The 20223-nt window shown below is 37.5% G+C and overlaps 1 protein-coding gene across 4 annotated transcripts in view; it reads left to right on the top strand.

Moving 5' to 3' along the window:
* The first annotated feature begins 235 nt into the window (after nucleotides 1–235).
* Nucleotides 236–20223, top strand: part of MED23 (mediator complex subunit 23) — a 42843-nt gene continuing 22855 nt past the window's right edge. For 3 of the 4 annotated variants that reach the window (XR_010933684.1, XM_067702075.1, XM_067702077.1), the window contains exons 1-12: nucleotides 236–492; nucleotides 846–877; nucleotides 1036–1123; nucleotides 3889–4013; nucleotides 6130–6241; nucleotides 7686–7784; nucleotides 8354–8455; nucleotides 8923–8992; nucleotides 10269–10381; nucleotides 11695–11790; nucleotides 12336–12353; nucleotides 17416–17616. Coding sequence is in view for 3 of the 4 variants with exons in the window: in XM_067702075.1 (XP_067558176.1) it covers nucleotides 445–492; nucleotides 846–877; nucleotides 1036–1123; nucleotides 3889–4013; nucleotides 6130–6241; nucleotides 7686–7784; nucleotides 8354–8455; nucleotides 8923–8992; nucleotides 10269–10381; nucleotides 11695–11790; nucleotides 12336–12353; nucleotides 17416–17616 (1104 nt within the window). In the remaining variant the exon portion in view is untranslated. The remainder of the gene's footprint in view (nucleotides 493–845; nucleotides 878–1035; nucleotides 1124–3888; nucleotides 4014–6129; nucleotides 6242–7685; nucleotides 7785–8353; nucleotides 8456–8922; nucleotides 8993–10268; nucleotides 10382–11694; nucleotides 11791–12335; nucleotides 12354–17415; nucleotides 17617–20223) is intronic. The other variant, XM_067702076.1, reaches the window with a different exon arrangement.

Below are 20223 nucleotides of genomic sequence, written 5' to 3' on the forward strand. Positions count from 1 at the left end.
TCTTCCCGCCGTGCAAAAGCATCAGCACCAAGCAGGAAGCAATTCCCGCTTCAGCCGCGAAGTGGCGGTCTGCAGCCGATCGGGCCTCGGGGTGACTTAGGCTCGAGGTTCCACTTAGGGGCGCTCTCGTCTGGCTCGCGCGCCGCACTTCTCCACAGGCGGAACCATCTGACTGTGTTCCTAGTTTCTGTGGGTTTCGTAATCAGCGGACACCCAGCGATCCGGCTTCCGTGCAGCTTCCGTTTGTTTGCTGGGCCGTGCAGCTTCCGGTTGTTTGCTGGGCCCTGCAACAAACAGGGGACGGACTCAGCTGGGCGCTTGGGGAAGAAACTGACCCCGGCGAGCTGAGGTTTCCTACAGGCGTCTGCGGCCCTCTGCCCCTCCATTGCCGGAGCTCGGATCTGACCCGGGCAGCGCGCCTGGTGTCCAAGGAAGGCGGGGGAGATGGTCCAGATGGAAACGCAACTGCAGAGCATTTTTGAGGAGGTGGTGGTGAGTGGAACGGCCAGGGATCCAGGACGATGGCTGGGAGAGGGGGTGGCTCGCGGGCAACGACTCAAGAAACCTGGCCCGGGCAACCTCTCCTCCATCTCTTCTTTGTTGTGAAACCGTGTATGTGTGCAACGGTTGAGCAGTTCTCATACTGCTGTCCAATTCCAAGTCTCCTTTGAAATCCACAACACCCTTTGTTACAGGCCAAGCAGGCAGGTATTGTTTGTTTCTGCGCGTTGTTGATTAAGGTGACTTGCCCTTGTTGCATTGTATTATTTTGCTCGGGCACGCCCCTCCCCCTCCCTTTTTAAAAAAACAGAATTCACGTCGTTTACTTTTTTTTTTTTTAACAGAAAACGGAAATTATAGAAGAGGCTTTCCCTGGGTGAGTATATGCATGGCAGATTTTTCTGTTTTTACCTGAGTGTATCTTTGTAAGATTTTATTTAGGTCTGTTTTGGAGGTTTTTAAGATCCACTATTCTGATTATGTTGAATTACCTTTTTAAAACTAGTGGCAAATAATGCTATTTTTGTTTTTTAGCATGTTTATGGACACCCCTGAAGATGAAAAAACAAAACTAATTAGCTGTCTGGGGGCCTTCAGACAGTTTTGGGGTGGTCTTTCTCAGGTGAGCTCTGCATTTTTAATACACTCAGCTGATGAATTTTGACCCTTTCTTTTTTCACATTTTCTTTGATGTTGCTGTTAAGGTCTTTCTGGAAAAGGAGAAATAAAATTGTCATCATCTTTTATTTGTCAATTCTGATTTCCATTTGTTTCAATTTGTATTCTTCCAGTAGAGAATCTGTATTGAAAAATCAGGTTGACGACAGCACAGTGAGTTGTTTTTATAAATCTCTCCCAAGTTAGATTATATAAAACCATTTTGATCCTATGCTGATTTATTTGGTGTACTTCTAAACAGCTGTGTTAGGGAGTGTAATGGATAAAATTTTCCATTTTTAGGAACTGGAAACTGGCCCAGCATTGATACAAAGATGCCACAATAAGGGTACAAAGATATAATAAAATTGAGGAAAGGAGCAGTAAAACTTAGTAACAGAGAACATTCACCAGAAAATGCAGCCTTGAAAAAGACAAAGTGTGTGATCCTTAAAGAGCTCATAGTCCAGTAGTACCTTATCTTCTCGTGGTGCATTTTGGTAGGAAAATGAGAACTGTTTGCACTTGAGCTGCTGGTGGTTACGACTTGCTACTCAGACATGAATCACAGAGTTTCAATGCATTCGTTTTTTTAAATTTCTTTTACTTTTAATTATTTTTTTATTTATTTATTTTTTGGCTGCGTTGGGTCTTCATTGCTGCGCGCGGACTTTCTGTAGTTGCGGCGAGCGGGGGCTACTCTTAGTCGCGGTGTGCGGGCTTCTTATTGTGGTGGCTTCTCTTGTTGCAGAGCACGGGCTCTAGGCACGCAGCCTTCAGGAGTTGTGGCACACACACTCAGTAGTTCTGGCTCGTGAGCTCTAGAGTGCAGGCCCAGTAGTTGTGGCGCACGCACTTATTTGCTCCACGGCTTGTGGGATCTTCCTGGACCAGGGCTCGAACCCGTGTCCCCTGCTTTGGCAGGCAGATTCTTAGCCACTGCGCCACCAGGGAAGCACCCTAATTATCTTTTAATAGATAATATATTCATACGGTACAAAATGCAAAGGGTTGGACCCAATGATGAATCTGCCTTCCATCTTTCTTAGCTTAATTGCTTGTTTCTTTTTCTGTCTGCAAACAGCATTCCCAGTTCATGTTTCCTTCTAGAAGCGTTTTTTTTTAATACATTTATTTTATTTATTTATTTTTGGCTGCATTGGGTCTTCATTGCTGCGTGCAGGGTTTTTCTAGTTGCAGTGAGCAGGGGCTACTTTTCGTTGCGGTGCATGGGCTTCTTATTGCAGTTGCTCCTCTTGTTGCAGAGCACGAGCTCTAGGTGCACAGGCTTCAGTATTTGTGGTATGCGGGCTCTAGAGCACAGGCTTAGTAGTTGTGGTGCAGGGGCTTAATTGCTCTGCAGCATGTGGGATCTTCCCCGACCAGGGCTTGAACCCGTGTCTTCTGCATTGGCAGGTGGATTCTTAACCACTGCACCACCAGGGAAGCCCCTAGAAGTGTTTTATGCATAGAATCATTTTTATAGAATGTTCATATGCCGTGTACACTGTTCACTAACACCTTGCTTTTTTCCTCTTAATATTAAATTCTCAAAGTAATTCTACATCAATCCATTAAGAGTTACTTCTGCCTTCCTTTCTTACTTTCTTATAGCAACATAATATTCTATTATATGACTGCACCTTCCTTTATTTAACCAGTCTCCTACCAACTGACAGGTTGCTTCTTACCTTTTTTCACTTTAAATAATACTATAATGAACAGTTTTATGCGTGGGACACAGAATAAATTTATAGTATTGCTGGGTCAGAGGGTATGTCTATGTGTAGTTTTTATAGAAATTGCCTAATAGCTTTCCATAAGGGTTTTACCAATTTATACTCCCGATAGCAATGTGTAAGAGTATCTGTTCCCTAGAGCCTCGTAATAGAATGTTAATCTACTTTTTGATCTTTGAACTTTTTGATCTTTGCCAATCTAAAAACAGGAGAAATTTTATTTCAGTGTGGTTTTATTTTTGCATTTCTCTGAGTGATGTTGAACATCTTTATGACATACTTTAATATTTTAATAATTCGTTAAACATTTTATGAGTTAAGACACAGCCCTTGTCTTCGAAAATTTTATATTCTAATGGAGGAGCTGGGAAGAAAATAAGTATTTCTAAATCAGCATTATATGTTCAACAGTAGAAGTGTGTATCAGGGACAGTGGTAGCACAGAGGAGCAGGACATCTTGAGGATATCCTAGAAGATAATCTGTGATTTGGGTACTACATTTTGGTATCAGATTTAAAGTTTTGCAAGTCTAGAAATTGGATATGTCATTAGATTCATAACTCATTGGGCTCTTAGGGATTAGACTCACGAAATTCTCATGAGGCTGATGTACTAATTCATAGTGGATTTTTCCCCCAGTGACAGGAATATTTATATCTGCCAGTAAGGGCACTGCTTACAATGCCGTACACAATCTTTGCTAGAGTTTTCTATTGATCATGAATATGTTAATAAAATCGTACTCTTTTTGGAGGTGCCATGTAGTAAAAATGGTGGAAGTTTATATAATTGTATGATTTTAAGCTTACTATAACTCAAGTACTAAATCTGAATTTTTTCAGTTTTTTTTTTTAGAATTTGTTTTCATCCATGAATTTATAATGGAGTATATCATTCATAGTCTTGATATACTCCCAGGTACTGTTAGCTATTTGTTAGTTACAAAATGTAAGTTTAGACCTAAAGCATAATCATTTTCTGATTTTCCAGGAATCTCACGAGCAATGCATCCAGTGGATTGTTAAATTCATTCATGGCCAGCATAGTCCTAAAAGAATTTCTTTTCTTTATGACTGCTTAGCAATGGCGGTCGAGACTGGTCTCCTTCCACCCAGGTACGTTTAATGGTGAATATGAGCAATCTAAAGAATTTTCTTTCTTTTATAAATGTATTTATTTTATTTTATTTATTTTAATTTTGGCTGCATTGGGTCTTTGTTACTGTGCATGGGCTTCCTCTAGTTGCGGTGAGTGGGGGCTGCTCTTCATTGCTGTGCGTGGGCTTCTCATTGTGGTTGCTTCTCTTGCTGCGGAGCACAGGCTCTAGGGCGCCCAGGCTTCAGTAGTTGTGGCGCATGGGCTCAGTAGTTGTGGTTCACGGGCTCCATAGTTGTGGCTCATGGGCTCTGGAGCACAGGCTCAGTAGTTGTGGCGCACGGACTTAGTTGCTCCGCAGCATGTGGGATCTTCCCGGACCAGGGCTCGAACCCGTGTCCCCTGTATTGGCAGGAGGATTCTTAACCACTGCGCCACCAGGGAAGCCCAGAATTTTCTTTTATATTAATGTTTAGAAATTGGTTGAGGGAATGAAGAAGGAAGTTGGGCTCAACAAGTAATCCTTTGTAATATCTCATTTTTAATTTCTAGGATGCAGTATTCTTAGAATTGTATACTTACGGTGCTCAAAACCAGGCAGACTTTGCTCTTCAGTCCAGAGACTAAAATCACTCACGTTCATGAGCTTGTTCCAGTTAACTTTTGTTGTTTTTGTTATTATATTCACTAGTTTGTTTATTATATTTTTTAGATTCTACATATAAGTGATATCATACAGTATTTGTCTTTCTCTGTCTGACTTATTTCACTTAGCACAATACCCTTCAAGTCCATCCATGTTGTTGCAGATGACACAGTTTTATTCTTTTTTTATTGATGAGTAGTATTCCACTGTGTGTGTGTGTGTGTGTGTGTGTGTGTGTGTGTGTGTGTGTATGTATGGCATGTCTTTTTTATCCATTCATCTGTTGAGGGACACTTAGGTTGCTTCCATATCTTGGCAATTGTAAATAATCCTGCTGTGAACATTGGGGTGCATGTATCTTTTCAGTTTAGTGTTTTTGGTTTTTTTGGCTATATACCCAGAAATGGAATTGCTCAGTCGGTTCCAGTTTACTTTTGCTGTGTGATGAATTACTTCAATACTCTGTGGCTTAAAACAATAATAATCCTTTTATTATTAACATTCACGATTATAGTGCTTGACTAGGCAAGTAGTATGTAGTTTTTTCTCAGGTCTCGTGATTGCAATCAGATAGTGGCTATGACTGGAGTCATGACAAAGGTTTCCCCATTCATATCTGGTGGATGATACCTGGCTGTCATCTGAGACATCAGCTGGCACTGTTGGCCAGAACCTACATGTGCCTTCTCCATGTAACCTGGACTTTCTCACAGCGTAGTGGAGTCCAAGAGCAAGCATTCATAAGAGGGCTAGGCAGAAGCTTTATCACCTTGCCTTGAAAGTCATACAGCATCCCATTTGCCAGTATTAGGCCTGCCCAGGTTGAGGGGTAGAGAATGACACTGATACTTTTCATGGGAGGAGTATCAATGTCACATTTTAGAAGAGCATGTGGGATCGAAAGTCTTCTTGCAGCCATCTTGGAAAAATACAGTTTGCCACAAACTGGTAAATGGTAAATATTTAACCAATAGCTTTTGGTACGTATCTTTCTAGTAAAAATATAATGTAATTAATATAATTTAGTTCTACTTTGTGTTTAGTCTTTCATATAAGTAAAAAATGTAAAATACTATACGTAATTTTTTGAAAGTGTGCTTGAGTAATATGTACCTTTATGAAAAATACTTACTGGGGCTTCCCTGGTGGCACAGTGGTTAAGAATCCGCCTGCCAATACAGGGGACGTGGGTTCAATCCCTGGTCTGGGAAGATCCCACATGCCACGGAGATCTAAGCCCCTGCGCCACAACTACTGAGCCCATGTGCCTTAGAGCCCGTGCTCTGCAAGAAGAGAAGCCACCGCAATGAGAAGCCTGCTCATCACAACTAGAGAAAACCCACGCACAGCAATGAAGACCCAACGCGGCCAAAAAAAAAAAAAAAAACCTTACTGTGGCAAATATAATATCCAAAGTATGCAGACCTTGGCTATTAGAGAACTTGCAAAAATTCTGTCTTGTAATTGGAATGGGTATTCCTTTTTTCTAGGATGGTTTGTGAATCCCTGATAAACTCTGACACACTTGAATGGGAAAGAACACAGCTTTGGGCCTTAACATTTAAACTGGTTCGGAAAATAATTGGAGGAGTGGATTACAAGGTATTTTTTTCCTGATTATTCAATATAAAAAGTAATCGTTGTTAGGTGTGATTACTTTTTCAGTGTACATGTCATAATTTCACATGGGAGAAATGAAGTGGAACCATTTACAAAATCTCCTTTTTTGTTGTGTCTACTGAAGGGATTTAAAATTGCTCAGTGTTTCTCACAGCTTCTCTGCTCCCCTCCCAACATTCTTAAAAATGCGGGTGGCTGGTAAATTTCTGTGACAAGTAGGGAAGTCACCAAGCAGACTCTGGGTCCCTTCATGCCACAGATCTTAGGATGTTGGGGCCCCTTTCCAATGAAAGCACAGAGCAGGTGTGTATGGAACTGAGAAGAGATGCAGGCATCAGCTGATGAAGGGAGCAAGTCCTGCTTCACCTTGACCTCCCTTGGACACATTTCCTTCCTTAACTGGTGTCTTCAGCACTCTGCTCTTGACCAAAAACAACAGCATACAGTCTCTAATTGTGTCTCATAATACATCTCAGGAGCTCCATAGCTGCAGAAGCTTCTCCTTCATTCAAGCCACTTTTGTTATTGTCCTTTTTGAAAGACTTGCCAATACCTGACCCTGTGCTTTATGTCTGTATTTTTGCTAATCTAAAATGACTTAACTGATAAGTATTGGCTTGAATCGTGATTTAATACAGAATTAATTCTAAGAAGCTTTTTCTGATTATTTTCTCTGTACTTGTACTTCACTTTTCTTAGCATTAATATGTAGTTTTTACCTCCGTACTTATTTGTATGGTGCTTTATAATTGTTTCTAATTTCTTTCATATATATGTTTTGTCTGTCTTTTTTACAAGATTGATCACATTGTTTATACTATGGAATGAAATTTCTTCTCTATGTATCAGATTCTGCTCTGAAATAATGCAACTGGTGATAGATATGGATGACCAGTTAACAGAATGGCCTTATTCGATAAGTTTGAGGGATTAAAGTATGTGATGGATGATGAGAAGGGGGAATAAAGTTAGAATATGCAATGGGAAGGAGTAGAAAAGGTCATCTGCCAGAAAGTTTGTATTATTGTCCATGTTTTCAGAGTATTTTCAAGTTATATTCAAATATATTTCTGTCCGTTAAGCTCAAATTAAACTTTTTGGCCCCTCATAGTAATAGAAACTCTTCTAATGTTGTGATGGTCAAAAAAGCTTAGCAGAGTGTGGGAAGTTTAATTTTTATTTATAAGTGACTTTCTTTGTTCATTCACATTGCAAGCCATCCTTTAGAATTCTGCTTTGGAACATGACACTTGTCTTGGGTTAATGTTAGGAGGTGGAATGTTAGCTCTGGTTCAGAAAAAATCAAAAGTGTGACCTTGAGGGTAACATTTTTTTTTCCAAGTGTATAACCTTGAAAACTTTAGATGTTTTAAGTAGCACCGGGGGTGTTTTTATATTTTAACCTATGACTTTTTTGTTCTATCAGGGTGTTCGAGATCTCTTAAAAGTGATTTTGGAGAAAACCTTAACAATTCCCAATACAGTGAGCTCAGCTGTAGTGCAGCAGCTTCTAGCAGCAAGAGAGGTAACCATGTCTGCAATTCATTGATCATATCCTTAAAAAAGTCTAGTTTTACATAGTTCTGTGCTTTTAAAACTTATGGTAGCTTGTAAAACGTTCCATTTCTTTACTTCTACAAAAATCGTGTTTTAAAGGTTCTATTTCACTTCCATTGTATTTCAGAGGGAAATTTTATATTTTAATTAATTCATGGTTTTTAACTATGAAAGCAACAATATTGATATTAAAGTATTTTCAACCATTTTAAAACATCAGCCTGGACAACTTAAAAGACCTTTGTGCTTTGTAACTAATGTTGCAAGAATTGTTGGTCTGTTGCCTTCCTATTAGAGTCTACCAATAATTGATGCATTTTCAATGTTTCTTACTATCAGCAGTCATTTTAGTATTTATTAATCTTCATTTTTAGATATTCACATATAAACAAATTTTTTATGCTACAGTTTAAGCCCAGTGAATCCATGAAGTAATATCTCTACTTTTTAATACCATAGTTCTTGTTGTTGTTGCATTTAAGGGGCTTATCTGTGGGACTAGTCAGAATAATAACATCACCCTCTTATTTTTCTTAGGTTATAGCATATATCTTGGAAAGAAATGCTTGTTTATTACCAGCATATTTTGCAGTCACAGAGATCAGGAAATTATATCCTGAGGGAAAACTTCCACACTGGGTAAATTTGATATTTTCTAAAATTTTTAATAGAAAGTTTTATTAAAAATTGTTATATTAATCTGATTTTTTGTGTGCTTATTCTTTTAATGATCACTTTATTCTTAGATAATAATGTGAATTTTTGTGTGCTTATTCTTTTAACACTTTATCCTTAGATAATACGTAATACGTATTTCTTTCATTTCTCTGCCATCCTGCTGAGACAATTTATATATTATGTGATGAAATATACATAGCTTCATCAAATAGCTAAGAACATGGTGGTATGACCTGGCTTAATTCAGGAAGAAATGAACTGGTCAGTAATTGTTTGGAAGGAAGCAAAAGAGAACTAACCTTTGAGTAATTTTATGTGCCAGGAATTGTACTAAATCTTTACATATTATCTCATTTTATGTAAATGATTCTTGTATTCAGAGCAATCTTGATTTTATGTTTATACTTTTTTGTTTTGTTTTGTGTCAGTTACTTGGAAACCTGGTATCAGACTTTGTGGACACCTTCAGGCCCACAGCAAGGATCAACTCCATTTGCGGTAGGATTATAATTCAAAATATACTAAATAGTACCTGGTCTTTAGTGATCTGACTATTGAACAAAGTTGATGGATGGTATCTTATACATGTCTTGGTGACTTGTTATTTTAGTATAACTTTAGGAGCTTAATAATGTCCTTTTACTTGCTTCAGGTACTTTGTGTGTTAAGTACAGGGAAGGAAAAGCAACTGTCTGGACTGGTCTAAGCTTCAGATAGAACCATTCTAGAAGATGTGTTTCCTGGTGATTAGAGGGAACTTTTAATAGAGCTAGTAAAGCACCATGGAATCTCTAGGCAACTGGAAGTCGCAGTAGATCTGCCCCTCGATTATCTGACTCTCTCAGCCCATTCCAATTTACGCCTTTGCTCTGTATTTCATTTATTTTGTTTTCCATTTTTTCATGTTTGTTAGATTCTCAGAATTTTCTTTTAAAAATAAGCACGTGATTTGCAGTTTTTGCAGTGCTCATATATATTCCTGAATAATTTCTAGAAATCATGGTGGCCTCAGAACAGCCTGGAATATAGACGTTATTTAGTCAATGAGGAAGTTTTTAGCACTTTCTGTGAGTCAGGTGCTATTCTGGACACTGGAAATACAAAAACTAAACAGACACTAGACAGATAATTCTTAGGCTTTTAGTTTTTGTAACTGAGTAGATATTGACATCATTTAATGAATTATGGAAGGGTTGGGAAGGACGATGACGAATTCAGTTTATGTTGAGCTTGAGGTGCCTGTGGGGCATCGCAGTGCCAGTAGTCACCAGGCATTTGGGTACGTGAACTGACTGATGGTCATACACTACGTCTAAGGCTTCTCGGAGCATCATTTTTAAAGTTACTCAGGTTGACCCTAGATTAAGCGTCTGTAAACTTTTTCTATAAATGGTGATATAACAAATATTTTAGGCTCTGTGGGCTATACAGTCTGCTGCAACTACTCAACTCTGCCATTACAGCGCAAAAGCAACAGTGTTCCAGTACAGCTTTACAAAAACAGGCGGATTTTGTCCATGGATTGTAGCTTGCCGACCTCTGTCCCTGGACAAATGCAACATTTGTGAGTTTAGAAGGCCTGTACAAATTGGTCTTTAACCATCTGGGCTAAAAATAATCAAAGAAAATTCCCAAACTTATATCTAATTAAAACATATTTTTAACCAGTGCCTGGTTCAGCATAGATGTTCATTAAATAGTTGTAGAGTGAATGAAGGACCAGGCATTGCTATGTTCACATTTATTTAGAAACATTTTTTTGTAATGCATACAGGCCGTTGCAGCCTTCTGCCAGTTGTAAATAACTCAGGCGCCATTTGTAATTCATGGAAATTGGACCCTGCAACTCTCCGTTTTCCTTTGAAAGGCCTCTTGCCATATGATAAGGTATGTTACTAAATACGATGGAACTTTCTCCATCCGTCTAAGAGTCTTCATCCTGGAGTATTCGATGTGTAATGCTAAACTGTCTCTTCATAGACTGAAGAAGTAAATATTTAATGAAAGATAGTTTATGGTTTATCATATGATTTCAATATCCAAGTACCGCCTGTGGTTTATGATATTGCAGGTGTCTATGTTCCAATGGTCCACTTCTGGCAAAGCACTTGGTGTTAGAAAATTGAAGTTTTTAATTGATTCCTTGTTTTCACTTTTCCTTTACAAAGCAGGGACCAAAAATGAGTTTGCAGCATCCCTAAAATTTGAGGAGTGAGCCTCCTGTTTGTTAGATTTTTTTCAGAAGGGGAGGACAAAAGTAGAGTAGAAATTTCTCAAAGGAAAAAAATCCACAGATATCCATAAAATGAAATGTGTGATATAGACATAAAGCTATAATGAAATATGACATTTATTTTATTATCTTGGGGTTTGGAGTAGTGACAGAGCAGGGTATGGGAAGGGCAAGATAGTTATCATGTAAATGTTTTCATGTCAGAAATGACATAGACAGTGATTAGGAAACTTCCAAAAGTGAGGATTGTAAAATAGTGCAACTAAAGTGACAATGCTGGGTTCTTGGCATATTAGTCAGCAAAACCTTAGAAGATGAAAAAGTGGAAAACTAAATGGAATTTGCAATCATGATAGCAGTAATAATGAAAACAGAGGAACTTATTGTGAACTTACTATGTGCCAGGCACTGTTTTAAGAGCTTACTTTGCAACAACTTTTATTCTTAACTATCATCTTAATATTTCCATTATCCAGATGATGAAACTGAGACATTGAGTGGGGTAGTAACTTGACTAAAAGGCCCCACATTTAGGAAATAGTATAGTCAGGACTTGAACTCTTAACCCGTGTGCTATCAAGTCCTCTCCAAATTTGGAAATGATGTCTATGTTTACACTTGTAGGAGAATGAATAGAAACTGCCTCTTTGATTAGATTTCTGGGGGAAAAAATCCTTTCCCTACAGTGATGCTTAAGACTTCCACGTGACTGTAGCTGAAGCCATTTCTAACTTTTCCTCTATGACCTTGGGCAAGTCCCTTCACCTCAGTTACATCATTTATCAAATGAGGGGTGGGAACAGATTAATTGTAAGCACTAAAATCCTATGATTTTTTTCCACTAGATACTGCCTACTCTGTGAAGGTAACAAGTGCCTTTAGAGGATTTTTTGATCCCAATTTCAAATTATTTGAATTAACATTAACTTTGATCTTGAAGCAATAATTTTCTTTATTTTCTTTAAAGGATCTGTTTGAACCACAGACTGCTTTGTTGAGATATGTTTTGGAGCAGCCTTATTCCAGGGATATGGTCTGCAATATGCTAGGTTTAAATAAGCAGGTACTGTACTGTGCTGGAAACCTAGTAAATTCTGCATAGAATCTGCACTATTCTTTTCTCTTTTCTTTGCTATAGCTAACTGAGCAAAACAGTTAAGAACTATTCGGTGATTTTTTTTTTTTAATATATGGTTTATTAAACAATGTATTCTTATCATTTATATATTGCTTTAAGAATATTTAAATTAAGAAGGAGATATTTTAAAAATTGGTTTATTTTGCATTGCTTTTTTTTCTATAAGGCCAGTTTCAAGTATACCTTTTGCCAGAGAAACCTACACATGACTTAACCATAATTTTTGACTTTTTTTGTTGTTTGGGTGTCTATTTTTATAACCCTTGGTATTTTCAGCATGGCCTCAATTGCTGATTTTTTTTTTTTCTTTTTGGTGTGTGTTTGTTTTTGGTGGTTTAACATGTGGGAGGGTTTGTGCTGACTCTGGGTTCCTTGAGACTGGCCTCATAGTCACTGTTTTGTCTTTTCTTTTTTTCTTCCTTTATTTTTGTTCTGTCCTGTCTTGTCCTGCCCATCCTCCAATGCTCTAGACCTTGAACATTGCTCAGGTATGTTCACAACCTTACTGTTGTATTGTGACTAACGATACGCTGGCCGCTTTGTAGCCACTGATTCCATTTAGAGAATACATGTATGGTCGGGGCTTGAAATTGGCAGGACCATGCTGAGACCAAGGCCACTAAAATGAATTTCTTCTTGGGATATGAGAGTTGTTTTTGGTGGATTGTTTTTGTTTTTGGTTTTTGGTGTTTGTTTTTTTTTAATATTCTTTTTTTTAATCAAATCAAGAGACAACACCTGGCACATGATAAAGCCTGTCACTTTTTTGATGGGTTGTTTTTCCTTCCCACTCCATTTTACTGTTTTTCATACTTTAGGGCTAAAGCTAGCCTGGTGGAATTTTCAGAGATGGAAAGATTTGTGGTGGCCTTTATCTTTCCAGACTATTAAAACATAAACAAACAACAACATCAATAAAAATACTTACGTTGCTTTGCCTAAAAACAAAAACAAATTAAAAACAAAACAAAAAAGAGAACAAAAGCACTTTAACAGAGATATGTTACTTTTAAAAGTTGGAGTGGTACGCTTTACATGGGGAAGTTTTTTTGGAAACATGGAGATTGACTAAGAAATGTCGCACTCTTAGGTGACCCCACACCTGCTTGACAAACACCCTTCTTTGTCAGTCTTTGCCAGAAGTGTCCTCCTCCTGCAGTGAGCGCCTCGCAGCTGAAGTCCACCTGTGGCAGGAGGAACACGAAATGGCCAAACTTTATAAACCAAACTCTTATACAGTCCCAAGTCTGTTCCAGGACTTTTCACCTTTGAGATTTTAAGCGAAATAGTGGTTCTCATTATTTTTGTTAAAAATTTTTGAGCCCAACATATTAAAATAGACCAGCTTTTTGATTTTAAAAAGACATTCTTGTCTAGGTTATATAAAATAGCGTTGCTGTTTGCAATACTATAGTGAAGGTTGTGCCAGTGCTTCCATTTATAAAGCCCTATTTTTAAGGACATATAGCTTGGCCATAAAACTTGCTCAGTGTTGAAACTTTGCATGCCAAACCTCACCCTAGTAGCAGTATCTCTTTTATTATTTTAAGTTTTTTCTTCTGAAAAATTTACCAAGTCTCCTTGTTTGGACAAGCCTTTGTTCATGTGAAACTGAAACTGCTTCACCCCACAGTATCTGACAGTTAACCTCACATAACCTGTCAATGTAACATCTTAAACACCAAGTCTTTAACTCTGATCAGCTTTCACTTGAGTTAGAGGTAAGTATTCAGTGAACCTTGAAAGAATGCTTCATGCTATGTCTTAAAACTAATTTTTGCAGTGCACTTTAAGGCATACTTGACTCAGTTTCTTTTTGCAGTTTGATGAATAAATGTACCCATGGTCATTTGAGCTGCAAGTACCTTCCCCCAGATATCCTTAGCCATCCTTAGCTTTTTGCTTTTGGGGGCAGCTCGTCTCAAACTAGAAATTGACAAAATTTAGAGAAGGGTGTTTCTGATCTGATCCTTTCAGTAACAAGTTTCAACCTAAAAAAAGTTTATGACTAAGACATAAATCCGTAAAAAATAAAGTTTATAATGGAAATGCTGACAGAACATTATTAATATTGATCTCACTGTAGTGTAAACATTGTCAAAAGTTCACAATTCATCATTAATTGTTTTGGGAGAAAACTGTAGTGAGCGCACTTGTAAGATAATATGCTGCATTGACTTGATATATTATTTTTACCACCTGGAGAGTAGGATAGAAAATGAGAGCACACTGTATAAGAAGCATATGATTAAAAATAAACAAGTTATCTCATCACATCTTTTATCATTACAGAACTATATCCTGCACTATACTTTCTTGTCCTCTCTCTAGCAATGCAATAATTTACTTAAAGCTTTGAAACCTTTTAAGAGCTGTCCATATTGCATTTTCCAGTAGGAATTGGGCTATGGTATTTTATCCTAAAATTGGTTGCATTCAGAAGGTCATAAATAGCCCAGTTCTGTGACCAGCAAGGTAGTGTTCACAGTGTAAGAATCCTGTTTTGTGTATTTGCACAAGAGTTTGTATTCTTTGTACTGAATAAGAGCATCACAAAACAGATTCACTCCTCAAGCTCTTTTGTGGTGGTATATGAACTCTGGCTACCCTGAAACAGTGAAGTACTAGACTGATCGCTCAGTTTATCCTTAAAAGGCACCATTGAACGTGGTACTAACTGGCATGGGACTCCAGTTCTGATTGGTAGAGAATATGATAAATGACATACAATGGGATTTTTCTTCCCAACCTGTCCTAAATAGATACTGCTTTAAAATTGATTTCTGGCACTGAAATAATGATTTTAAGTTAACTTACGCCCACCTAAGTACAATATGTTAAAATTGCACCACAGAAGCAGTACCAAAACTTATATGAAAATGTCAGGGGCCACTTAATATAGGATATGCTTACTAAGACGGAAAGCATTATCATTTGCCATTTTAAATAGTGGTGGGAAAAAATCAGGGGCATGGGTGGGGCTTAATGTTAATGTTTCTGTTAATTCCTTGTGCCTGATTTTCAGCATTTACCAAAACTGAAAATTTAATACAAATTTCCGATACAGTTTGAGCTGTTATGCAGAAATTGCATTGTTAAAATACTGAATTTAGATTCTTATTGTTAACACAGGCTTTAACTAAACATACATATACATATGATGTAAACTAATTCAATTTGTATGCCTATATCTTAAGACTTAAATTTATGAAAGCTTTCAGCAAGTTGTGAATAGCCATAGACATAGCATCCATTGGCTACCAGAATTATCACACCCTGTGACTGATAATTAGCCTTTATTCACAGATCATTAAACTGATTTACGAATTTTCATTTCTTCCACTTTATAAAACTTACGTGGTGGAGAATCTTAATTTTAATGTAATTATCTTTTAGCAGTTGAAAACTAAAGCAAAACTTATTCTAAAGTAGTTAGCACAGATCATTTTATATTCCAGATTTTTCCCTCTTTTTTTTTTTTTTTTTGGTATTATTAAAATTGGCGAGTAAAAAAAGGAACATGTGTAAGCTATCCCTAAACTTGGTGTGAGAACTATCCTTGGATTTAACCAAAAACATCCGGGAAATATAGAGTTCATTCTAATAGATGTTCTGCTACCCTCAGACCAACCAGTGCATTTGGTGCCGTAGAGATTCCTGACTGATTTAATTGTTAACAGAAAATCTGGGGGTAGTCTTGAGTCATGGTATATACTGAAAGCTTATCAGCTTTGACTGTAAATTTCCTAGTTGTTCTTACTTTGCCGAAATCTTAATATTTTTGGTTTTCCTCTAAGTCATTAACTATATGACCATCAATCACTGCAGTCCTAAAAATATGTAAGTAAAAATCCAGTTCTCTGAAACAAATAGCTAATACTAATAAGGGAAACTCAAAAATGACCCAGGTGCTAAACACCAATTTTGTTTAGTTTATTCTTTTTTCCTGAAGCAGACTGATGGAAGACCATCATGGATGGAGGAATAGATGACAAATTGGTTAGTTTCCAACTAGCAGCACATTCCCATCACTGAAGAAAAATTCCTACTGGAAATTCTGGCTTTACTTCTTTTCACAAATTTTTCTGACTCTTGTATACTTTGAATGATCTCGCTCTAAATTTGTGTTGTCTGACACATTTCTTAGGTTGTTGGTGGTTGGCAGAACTAGTGAATTTCAAGCCCTGTACACAGTAGTTGTGCATGCTGATTTAAGAAATAGTTTGTAGTGTTGTCTGTTGCACTTTGCTCTGCTTCATAATGATAATTACATTTGGAGGAAAAGTACTGTAGTCCCAGCTGGTGGTGTTAATATTGCTCTTCGTAAACCTGTAATGTGATTGAACTGTGATCATGGCATTGTGTTTTTGGAAAAAATATGAAACAACCATTGATGCTTACTGTTTTGGATAGATGTTTGTTTTATTTGCATGCTTTAAGAAAGTGCAGCTATATTGGAGCTTTACAAGTTTGGAGCTGGCAGAAAGCATGCAAAAGAGGGGATGCTCTTCATTATGTTTTGTTTTTTTCCAAATTTGTCCCCATTTTGCATTTTTCCCCTAAATTTAAGGAAATCATATCCCTTTTTCATGGCAAAAGACTAATAATCACATCTAAAGTTTATAGGGAAAGCATCTATGTTAGTATTGTATTCATTAGAAAGGCTTCCAACTGCCTGGCTATTGAGTCATATAACATTTTATTAAAAGTATAAAAATGGCTTAAAATATGGCTTAACATATTTCTTTTGGTAAAAGTACATTTTTTAAAATCACTTTAAAAAAGCATAAATCTTTTTGCCTCTAGAAAGGGAAGTTGCATTTTCATTTTTAGTGTTTAAACTCAATTCTTTTTCTTGTTTTAGATTTTTAAAATAGTCTAATTTAAAATTAAAGCTGCATTATGTTTGGCTTCTAAGAGGGAAGAGCAGAGATTTAACTTTGAGATCAAGGTTTGTTTTTTTTGTAGAGGAAGTTTTCCTTTCAGTATCAGATCAATACCACACGTTGAAAAATAGACATTGAGTAATCTGGAAGCTATTTAGATATACCTCTGTATATAAAGTTAGTGTAAACATGTGGTGATTACTTTTAAATAAATAGATCACACACTGCTTTGTTTGCTCTCCTGTCATAGTATTTAATTCCTGGAAATCCAGGGTTTTCATATTTTGAGCTAGATTGCAAACTTAATACTGTTATCCCCATTTCGTTTGTCTTTTAAATGATCTTTGTTCAAAAAATAAATAACAAAATTTTCTACTGTGTAGTGCCCTTTGTCATATTGGAACAATGATGTCTATAGTGAAAGTCAAAAGTTAATGGGAAGGCTGTTTTGTGTGAGACCTGAAAAATAATTTTTTATGATACTCGTCCTCTATGATAATGTAACATGATGCAGCTTTAACAGACTAAATCTAACCTTAACTTTCTAAGTTCAACTTCATTCCATGCTTCTCAGCCTCTTGTTACGATTAATGCCCATTAACTGGTAACTTCTGAAACTAACCGGGAGGCTTTTGGAATACTGTATTTAATCTCTGCCCTACAGCACAAGCAGCGCTGCCCTGTGCTGGAGGACCAGTTGGTGGATCTGGTGGTTTATGCCATGGAGCGATCGGAGACCGAGGAGAAGTTTGATGACGGGGGAACAAGCCAACTCCTCTGGCAGCATCTCTCGAGTCAGCTCATTTTCTTTGTGCTTTTCCAGTTTGCAAGTTTTCCACATATGGTCCTTTCTCTTCATCAGAAGGTAAGTACCACACCCTTTGCCAGAGCCACTTTACCTGTTGATTAGTATGTTTTAGACTGGTGTGGATGTTACCTAGTGAACAGAAGTTCCGAGCTCTGATTTCTGTTTTGTTCAGTGCCTTTATGATTTCTTAACTTCTCATTTTCTTGTCACCATAAAAACTGCATTCACTTATTCATTCCACATGTTCACAGTGCAAGGACCAGGAGATACAAAATGAAAAGGCACTAGTATAGTACCCTCAAAGAGCTCTTTACCGGTGGGAAGATATAGGTATAAACAATTTGATTATAATATTATAGTTCACATAATGGAAGCATGTTTCCTTGTGATAGGAATGAGAGAATAGTCCTTATTAAAGACATCAGGAATGGCTTTCTCAAAGGGATCTTGAAACTATTACTTGAAAGGCAAGTAGAAATTTGCCAAGAGGAAAAGATAGGAAAGTGTTTCCATAACAATAAGATGGTCATTTGGAAAGGGACAAAAGTGTGTGATAGCTGGAAAGAAAAATGTAAAAGGGAAAGTGTTGGTGAGATGAAGAAAGCAGGAAGGTAAGGCCAGACATGGAGAACTTTATATGACCCTGTGTTTGTTCTGAGTTAAATTTACTTTGGGAAGCAAATGAGGAAGGGAATGACATCATCATATACAAGTTGGAAAAATTACTGCTAATGACCACATGTAGGAAGACAGTGATGTAGAGATGGATGGAGCCAAAATCAGAAGCAAAGAAATTAGTAAGGGAGCTGTTGCAGTGGTCCGGGTGAGAGATGCTGAAGACCTAAACCAGGACAGAGAGGAGGAGCCAGAAACCCGGTATGCTGGGAGGTGAATACGACTTGGTGACAATAGGTGACAGGGAGTAACAGGAATCTAGGATCACCCACTGGTTTCTGCTTAGACAGGTGAATGAAAGAGTAGAACAATGAATCCGAAACAGGGAATACAAGTGGAAGAGTAAGTTGTGGAAAGGGTGGTTTTAGGCATAAGGCTTTGGACACATTGAATGGGAATAAAATAGTGTTGTTGTATCTATAACATCTTGATAGTCTAGATTATTTGGGGGAAATATTTTCATAAGAGTTGTTAAAATCCTTTCAACCACCACTTACCCACCACCCCGATCACCACCACTGGTTTCTGTTATAATCTACAGGAAACCAGGAAACCAGTTGTGTTGGATAACCAGTCCTTGAGGAGTAAAAACAATAAATTTCATCCTTTTGGTATAATAAAGTACTCGTGTTTTGATGAAATATTTTTCGTAATATTCCAAAATTAAACTTGATTCTCATGCATACATTATCAACTTAATCATGTTTTAAAACATTTAATTTTTGATATGCATAGTTGTTTTGGAGATCAGGGAGAAAACATATAATATTAAAATAATTTAAAAGGCTTTGCTGGGTGTGCCTTGAGTGGAGAAAAAGTAATTAGTAAATGTAAAACTTAGATGCTATAAATCACAGCAAGGTCCTTTCTGACCCACCTCCTAGAGAAATGGAAATAAAAACAAAAATAGACAAATGGGACCTAATGAAACTTCAAAGCTTTTGCACAGCAAAGGGAACCATAAACAAGACCAAAAGACAACCCTCAGAATGGGAGAAAATATTTGCAAATGAAGCAACTGACAAAGGATTAATCTCCAAAATTTATAAGCAGCTCATGCAGCTCAATAACAAAAAAACAACCCAATCCAAAAATGGGCAGAAGACCTAAATAGACATTTCTCCAAAGAAGATATACAGACTGCCAACAAACACATGAAAGGATGCTCAACATCATTAATCATTAGAGAAATGCAAATCAAAACTACAATGAGATATCATCTCACACCAGTCAGAATGGCCATCATCAAAAAATCTAGAAACAATAAATGCTGGAGAGGGTGTGGAAAAAGAGAACCCTCTTGCACTGTTGGTGGGAATGTAAATTGATACAGCCACTATGGAGAACAGTATGGAGGTTCCTTAAAAAACTACAAATAGAACTACCATATGACCCAGCAATCCCACTACTGGGCATGTACCCTAAGAAAACCATAATTCAAAAAGAGTCATGTACCAAAATGTTCATTGCAGCTCTATTTACAATAGCCCAGAGATGGAAACAACCTAAGTGTCCATCATCGGATGAATGGATAAAGATGTGGCGCATATATACAATGGAATATTACTCAGCCATAAAAAGAATGAAATTGAGCTATTTGTAATGAGGTGGATAGACCTAGAGTCTGTCATACAGAGTGAAGTAAGTCAGAAAGAGAAAGACAAATACCGTATGCTAACACATATATATGGAATTTAAGAAAAAAAAATGTCATGAAGAGCCTAGGGGTAAGACAGGAATAAAGCCGCAGACCTACTAGAGAATGGACTTGAGGATATAGGTAGGGGGAAGGGTAAGCTGTGACAAAGCGAGAGAGAGGCATGGACATATATACACTACCAAACGTAAGGTAGATGGCTAGTGGGAAGCATCCGCATAGCACAGGGAGATCAGCTCAGGGAAATCAGCTCGGTGCTTTGTGACCGCCTGGAGGGGTGGGATAGGGAGGGTGGGAGGGAGGGAGGCGCAAGAGGGAAGAGATATGGGAAC

The sequence above is a fragment of the Pseudorca crassidens genome, chromosome 13, assembly GCF_039906515.1.
Source record: "Pseudorca crassidens isolate mPseCra1 chromosome 13, mPseCra1.hap1, whole genome shotgun sequence".
NCBI lineage: Eukaryota > Metazoa > Chordata > Mammalia > Artiodactyla > Delphinidae > Pseudorca > Pseudorca crassidens.